General features: G+C 34.3%; 1 protein-coding gene across 1 annotated transcript; it reads right to left on the bottom strand.

Moving 5' to 3' along the window:
• Positions 1 to 4167: 4167 nt before the first annotated feature.
• Positions 4168 to 8047, bottom strand: LOC115967492 (salicylate carboxymethyltransferase-like). The gene is made up of 4 exons (XM_031086597.1): positions 7964 to 8047; positions 7485 to 7889; positions 6915 to 7175; positions 4168 to 4711 (listed from the first exon to the last, which is right to left on the bottom strand). Exons 1-4 carry the CDS (start codon positions 8039 to 8041, stop codon positions 4352 to 4354), a joined length of 1104 nt encoding a protein of 367 aa, XP_030942457.1. The 5' UTR covers positions 8042 to 8047; the 3' UTR covers positions 4168 to 4351.
• Between the last annotated feature and the right edge of the window lie 241 nt (positions 8048 to 8288).

Genomic DNA, 8288 nt, shown 5'->3' with positions numbered 1-8288 from the left:
TAGGAAAAATGATTAACTTTCTGTGAAGCTCGACCAATCGAATGGTGAAGATTGGTCGATCGAAAATTGCAAAAAAAGAATTTTTGCAGAATTTTAAATAGTCCTATGTATAAAAGGAAAACCTTAGCTATGTTTTGAAGACACTTAGAAGACTTATGAGTTACTCTTGTGAGATATGAAGGGTTTTGTACCTTCTAACTCTACAAGCATCTACTGAAACAAGATCTACAATCAACTACTGGTGGAATTTAGTTGCCGCAAAGATCAACAAACCGTGATCTGAAACCTTTGAGTGGGATCTCAAAGTCATAAGCGTGGGTGCTTATGTGGCACAAATCCAAGATAGAAGGAGTCCGTGGATTCGAAGCTTACACGTGGTCGTGTTAATAAGTTACTACTGGAGGTAGCAATAGATTTTAGGGTTCAATCTGATTGTAAAAACTTCAATTCTCTATATTGGATTTGTTTTACTTTGAGAATAGTTAGGTCAAATATCTCCAGGTTATTTTTACCTTGAAACTATTGGTTTTATTAGTTTTTTTAGGTCATCATATCGTTGTGTTTTTTATTTTCCGTTGTTGTGCATGATATGATCTATTCTTGTTTAACCTAGATCTCATAATTAACCTAAGTAATCACTTGGCTAATATATTAGGTTAAACAATCTGTTTTAAGGGGTCTAAATAAACAAACAAGTTATTTTTAGAAAAAAAAAAAAATAGAACAATATATTAGGGTTACTTTTAATTTTATTAGATATTTTGGCCTTAATGTGTATCTCATTTTTAAAAATGGTGCCTAATCTTTTAAATGTTTTAATTTAGTTCTTAACCTTTAAAAAAATTTGCCAACAAGTAATAGATGAAAAAGTATGATTTGTCAAATAAAAACACTAAAATCAAGCACTATAGAAATAATGCTAACTTGAAGCCTTGATGGCATTTTATTTTAGAAAAAGACATCAGCTTCGGTAAAGGATGATATGCTACATGCATAACAAACAAATTTAGGAGATTTCACATTTTGAAATCCCTAGCTCATTTATAGCTGATTATATATATACATATATATATATATATATATATATATGTATGTATATATGTATATATAAAAGATAGTAGTGTCCCAGCCTATGGCCAGGCTAATAATGTGGTGACTTGAACTTAAAAATTTTTACAAAGCCCAAATGACATTTTTGATATGCATTTAAGGACTAAATTAGTAAAGCCACTCGAACCACACCATCACACCTTAACTAACTAGAATAGTTCTAGAACCAACCACAATGTGGTTAGTGCACTCCCAACTACGGAAAAATATACCCTACACTAGATATATGTTCTCTCTCTCTCTCATAGCTGGTGGGTCCTACTAAGGGATGAGACCCACCAATTGTAAGAGAGGAGAAACATATTCCCAATGCAGGGTATAACTTCTCCCCAGTTGCGGTGGAGGTGTAGAAATTGCACCTACAAGTGTAGGTATGATGTGTATTATATCTAATTTTTATTTTAAATTTAATATATGTAATATAAAATGCTCCATTTCACTCATAAATAAAATTAAAAAATTCTTATCCCCTATGCATATGTCTATATATAAATAAAGTTTATACTCATGAAAAATAAGATTTTTTTTCCTCCGAACTTCTAAATTCTTAACTCTTTAGTAAATATTATATTTATAATATTTTTACAACAAATTTTAAATTGTAGGTTGTTACCCATTATTATTAATGGGTAAAAATAAGTAATTTTAATGTTGGCCTTAAATTGGAACCCAAAAAAAAAAAAACAAAATTAAAACAATTAAAAAACTATTTAGGCCCAAACTAGCCCAATAAAGCCCAACCCAGCACTGTATATACCCGTAGGTTTTTGAGACCATTTTGAAACTTGCGATAAAAGTCAGTCACCACAATATGTAGGTTGCGTTTGGATCCGGGTGAAAACTCATGTGTCTGGTGTTTCAGTATTTTTTTTTTTTTTAATCCAGTGCCTCTTGCACTATTCATGGGACATGAACAGTATATTTAGATCAATGAACAGTAACTTTTTTATTATTATTTTTTTTATTTTCAGTTTTCAACAAAATAAACGGTATTTAAACGAACCTGTAATTATAATGTCGAAACAAAAATACTCCGAGAGAAACTGAGAAGAACCCTCTTTCTTACTTGACCAGCTCTAGTCTAGAGTGAGATGGGCCACACAAGCAAAGACCTTCTGCACTTGGATCGAGCACAAGAATTCCTCCACCTCACCATTTGGTCTGTGTGTGTTGGTTTTTGTATACGACTAGTACATTTAAGTATTGGGTTACAAATTCCTCCTACCACTAAATTTTGTGTATGTATTGTGCAGAGTCCACTCTTCTTGTTTGCAGGAAAGACAAAGCCTCTCTACCCCAGAAAGCCATTCCTGATGGAAACCCCATCACTGCCCCTGTTCCCAAAAGCCAAGGTACCCCATCTTTCCCATCTAATTTATTACCACTTTTTTCTTAAGTTTTTGAATGCCTTATGAACCTGTATATTTAAGAGTTAATTTACTTGCACTGTATTGTAAGTCTGCTTCCCCAAATTTGTTTAAGCGCATTTTGGGATTTAAAATGGGAAGCTACAGGAAGTTGCTGTCGTGAAATGACATTTTGGGATTTAAAAAAGCAATTTTTTTTTTTAACAATAGTTTTTATTGTTTAAATAACACAATACGTATTTTTACAACACTTTTTCACTCACATATATTTTCGCAACACTTAAATAATGTTACTAGAACAACATTACCAAACAGGCCTTAAGATCCCATATCGCCTCACTAAAGAGACTCTCTAAATAGTTGTCCTGGCCTTGGCTACTTGTATATTTAATCGACACACTAGTCTGAGATTTACAAAATTTCCACTGGCCATATGCATTACTGAGTTGGTCAGATATGGGACTGCGATTCCCTGCTGAGTATACGGTTATGTAAATAAAACTCTGGCTTAGTGTAATTGAAATGAGCACGTTTTGACAATTAGACAAAATTTGAGTTATTTGACTGATGATTGTGACATTTGGCCGCTATACTTTGGCGGTAATGTTATAATGTAAGATTAATTCTTGGCCTTCAGACATACTGGGCTCTCTGTTATTATTTGGGGCACTCATGATAAGCTATCTTATTAGTGTTAATATTTTTAACATCAATCTTTAACCCAAGCAGTAACATCTAAAGCATATTTTGCTAGCAAATAAGCTGGTTTATTACCCTGTCTACATACATGAGAAATATCAACTCTACAAAACTCATGGATAGTGGCCATCAGATCATAGACAATTAACAGAAGCTAAAGTGGAAGGAGGAGGGGATATGACTAAGGCTAAGTTTGGTTAAATGTAAAATATTTTCCGAGTGTAAAATATTTTCAGGTATAAAATATTTTCGGGAAAGGAAAATATTTTCAAGTGTTTGGCTGCATTATGAAAATTGTTCTAGAAAATATTTTCATGTGTTTGGTTGCATTTTGAAAATGTTATTTTCCTATTAGTTTCTCACATTTTCTTACCCATTTTCTCAGCTACCAAACAAATTTTATAATAGAAAATTTCAATATATAAACTTAAAAAAACAAAAATCAAAACAACACCATACGTTGAAGTCCACAATTCGGTCAAACTGAGAGAGGGAGGAAGAGAGAGTGAGCAAAAATTGAGGGAAAGGGAGAGATCGGTCATGGGTCATGGGCGATGAGATTGGTCATAGGCGACGAGATCGAGATGATGAGGTCACTGGTGCAATGAGATTGAGATGACGAGATCAGCGGCGCCGATGAGCTTTGGGTCGAGAACGAGAACGAGATCGGTAACGCCAATGCCGATGAGATCGGTTTTGGATAGTGACGATCTAGATGGCAGCGCCGGTGCTGGGGTGCGATCTTGGTGGCAGCATCGACGTGTCTGGGGTGGGGCGCGATCTAGCTCACTCTCTCTCTCTCTCTTTGCACGTCTCTGGAAATGGTTTGAAATGAAAATAGAAATGTAAACCAATTTCCGGGTCAAAGGCATAATATTTACGGTCAAATGAAATTGTTTTCTGAAAAATTCTATTTTCCATGCGAAACCAAACACACGGTGAGGCGTAAAATCATTTCCTGAAATGGTTTTACGCCAAATCAAACGCAGCCTAAATTACCAACAATAGTTTATATGGCTAAATGTCACACAGAAAAGTCTAAATAATTGAGTTTCACTGGAAATTAATATCAGTAATAAGACACTCACACAAACTGAATGACAGAAATGTCCATATGACTGCCACATAAATTGACATTATTTTGTGCTCCACTTTCACGCTAACCTTATAATAATTCAACCCTTTTTTGTCAAGGAGATAACCAAGTTGATGTACTCACATTTCTCTGCCTCCATATGATCAAGTACAACAGCTTTGAACCTTTGAAACAAGTCGTCCATGGCCTCTTCACCAAACTGGCTTGACAAAATTGGTTCCCCCACGGCCCTAATGTCGGTGGCTATCATCGCCGCCCTTCCTTGCCTATCGAGGCCAATGTTTGCTTTCTTTATGTAAGAGTCCCAATCCATTTTGAAAACTTCAAATTTATGTAAAGTGAAAGATCCTTCAACCTCAATCACCTTCTTTACTTCCTCCGAAGTAGGTGCATAGTACGGCAAATTGAAGTTGTCCAATTTCTCTGATTCTATTAGACCCTGAAATTAATTAAAACGTAATTGGGTATCATTTTCTTATTATATAATTAAAAATGCCAATAGATGTTGAAAACTTTGAATTATTATACTTAGTATAGAGAAAACGAAAACCATTTCTTGTATGTAGGCTTGTCCTATGTTGCTGAGGTGAGATTTACATGTTAGTTTTACCAAACTACTTTTTATTTCACTTCTTTCTATTCCTTTACAAACATTTTATTTTATTTCATTCAATTTTTTTTATGAACTCTCAAACGAAAACCTAGAGTTGGGTGAGTCATTTAAGACAGACTTGAGCTTTACATTTATTTATTTATTTGAAACTGAGCCTTACATCTAATTCCTTGTAAAAAAATAAAATAAAATGGTACTGGAGAGCAGGATCTCACGACAACAGATACTATAGACAAGGTTAAACTTGTTGTTTTACTAAAAAAAAAAAAAAACTAAAATCATTATTTTTTTGCATTTGAGTAAAACTCTGTAAAATAATTAGTGTATAATAAAATTCTGCTCTATCAGATAACTCACGCATAAGTAAAATGAGTAACGTAACGTTGCATATAGAATAATTTTTTTTTCTGCTCACCATCATCACCAATTTTTTATTTATAAATAGTTGTCTCTAAACTTATGTTACGCAAATGGAGTAAAACAACCCCATCTTGGATCAGCATAAGCGAATGGAGGTCAAAGACAAGTCAACAAGTGTCGCTCATAGACGTAACTTACAATTGGCTCATAATTGTCTCTATCTTCCGTCTTTATGTTTATTGATGAATTTTAAGTGCTCTACAATATTACATTAGTCTTTATATATTTTAAAATTAGCATTTTAGCAGGACGATTTGTATTTGTAACATATTTATGCGCCAAATTATATAATATTTTTAACATTACTTAATTTTTAGGATAAATTATTTTTCAAAACTTAAAGTTTTGGGTGTATTACTGTATTTTACTTAAAACATAAACTTTCAAAATGCTTCATTTAAACTTCAAAATTTCTAAAAACATTTTATTCAAATCTTCTACCTCATTTTTTTTCAGTTAATTGCATTAAACATCAAACATTAAATCAAATTATTTAAATGAAATTTATTTCAAACTTTGAGTCTTAAAGGAAACTTACCCAAAGCTTTAAAATTTAAAGAAAATTGTACGAAACAATAAAGTTTATTTCATTTAGAAATAATAAAGTTTTTTTTTTTTTAATTTTGATTTTTATATATAAGATAGAAATTCTACTCTAGAATAATCTAAGTATATATGTATATGAAGCTCTCTCTTAAAGATTTGAACTCCAGCGTTTATCTCCTATATCCCATAAATACTTATATTTGTAGAGTGACCATCGCACTTGAAGAGGGTAAAATAGATATAGACTGACTCATTCTACTAAACCAGTCATGAGTGACAATACTTTTGGCTCATGATAAAGACAAGGGAAGAAGACGGGGGGCTTGTACACAAGAGGACGGACCCAACATGACGAACGGATCAGAAAGTCAACGGATACAGAGTGGACGGTAGCAAGGCCACGTGGCATGCCCATGGTTTAAGTAGTCCTCAAGAAACTTCGGAAGGAAATATCTTGCACTTCACGATCAAACCTAGTCAATGAAATCTTTATATGGAAATAATCCCATAAAATGTGTGCTCTAATAAGGATCTTCTTTATAAGGAAAAATTCTTCTTCCCCAAGAAAGGGAAAAGTCGGTTCTACACTATTATAAAACCCCTAGAAGCACTCAGGTACGCATAATTGACCCTAATTCTGGCACTCTAAGGTTGTGAGAAGATTTCTAATTTAACTTTAGGAGGGTCTTTGGTCAGTACCGCACCAGTACTCTCTTAAAGTCTTCTTGTTCTGTGTTGTGTAGGTGTTGTCTTCAGCATGTGAAGACTGTGTGACTTACTAACGATTTCCGACATCATTAGCGCCAAAAGTGCACGCGCAATTGTAATATTTTAAAAGTTTAAGGTTTAAATAAACTCACCCACTTTAAACTTAAAAAAGCTAATCTGCCCTAATTCTTATTAGGAGAAAAAAAAAAGTACTAGAATATTATTTATATGGTGTGGTTTGTCATAATAATTTATAAACATTTTACAGTAATATCTTTTAGTGTTTTCCTCATTAATTATAATTTTTTTTACCTCATATCTCTCGCAAGAATTTAGAGTTTAGACACTTCCTTACCTCCAAGACCATGTCATTGAGTTTCAGTCCAACAACTTCCCATATGCTCAGAGGATCATCGCTTTTAATGCTGCCCATAGTTGTGAGGACCATACGACCACCTGGGACTAACTCCTCTGCTCGACACTTGAGAAACATTGTGAAGTCCTTTTCAAAGTGTTTTAAGTATGCATCAAACACGGCAGGAGGGCTTGTCTTTGCAATGCATATATTCCCCTTGTTCAAGGCTTCCTGGGTCTCGCAAACCAACTGTTTTGGTACCTATATATATTTCTCATTGTTATACATATAAAAGAGTGTATTTATTACACACATTAGTTATTTTACGTGGTTTTATACGCACCAAAAAACGACTCAAATCTTGAAAGCCAAAAATGCTACCCTATGAATCTCTCATAAGAAGTCCTGTCATACTATTATGTTAAAAGACAACGTTGGTTAAGTAGTTTAGTAACTAAACTGAATCATAAAAATTGAAGCAGCTGAAATTTATAAATAAGTATCACTAATAGTGGAGAAGTTATAAGTAGCTAAAGAGAAAAAGAGGGAGTTATAGCCAATATAACTAACCATGGAGATCCACATAAGAGCATAAGAAGAATGAACAAAGTGCAAGGAATTGCTAGGGAAGAGCCTGCCATAGAAAGACCCGGCCACTGTGGTTATGAAACAATGCCCAAACGAGCTTCCCTTCTCATTCTCCAACTTCGTATAGAAGCTCGGCAATGACCTAAAAATAGTGTTGAAGTCGTTCCCAGGAAGATCGTTTAGGAATGCTTGCAACGATGGTGGTGGGAGGTTCAACATTTTGGACTTGGTTCCGATGATCTCGAGGACATCTGATACAACTAAAAGGGTGTTGGATCCAGTTGAGCATCCCAAATCTGCCATCTTCAAACACTCAGGGAGGAGGGTTATGTAAAGCCGCTCAATGCACTCTTCGAGTATAGGCTTGACCATAGATGCCACCGTTCTCTAAAAAAAGAAGAAATGAGGTTGATATATATGAGAAAACGATGTTGAGAGAGAGAGAGAGAAAGAGGACTGACTGGATGTAGCGAGTTGATTGCATAGCTTGTGTTTCCGTCTCCACCATTCATGTGAAGGACTTTCTCTATCTCCACCATTCTTCTTCTTCGACCTTCTTCTTCTTTTTCTGAATTGTTTGTGTGCGCGTGAATGTACGTATATTTGTGGAACAAGATCCTAAAAGAAAAGGCCTAGGGCTAGGGATAATATAGCATTCTCTACACCGAACACACAAACATAGTACTGCTCCAAAACCATTTTTTCTACTAACTTGTACCTAACAATGACACACCGACCTGCCCCCATATTATATTATAAAGGGAAATAAAAACGTGCAAGTTTTTT

Source organism: Quercus lobata, chromosome 11 (genome assembly GCF_001633185.2).
Source record: "Quercus lobata isolate SW786 chromosome 11, ValleyOak3.0 Primary Assembly, whole genome shotgun sequence".
NCBI classification, from domain to species: domain Eukaryota; kingdom Viridiplantae; phylum Streptophyta; class Magnoliopsida; order Fagales; family Fagaceae; genus Quercus; species Quercus lobata.
The sequence above is the reverse complement of the archived record's forward strand: the minus strand, read 5'-3'. Positions and strand labels throughout refer to the sequence as shown.

What these genes read in the sequence shown, in the direction of transcription:
- LOC115967492 (XM_031086597.1), bottom strand. Translation starts at nt 8,041, where the DNA reads ATGGTGGAGATAGAGAAAGTCCTTCACATGAATGGTGGAGACGGAAAC. An exon ending in CAATCAACTCGCTACATCCA is followed by an intron (nt 7,890 to 7,963) that starts GTCAGTCCTCTT and finishes TTCTTTTTTTAG; the next exon opens with AGAACGGTGGCATCTATGGT. An exon ending in CTCTTATGTGGATCTCCATG is followed by an intron (nt 7,176 to 7,484) that starts GTTAGTTATATT and finishes AAATATATATAG; the next exon opens with GTACCAAAACAGTTGGTTTG.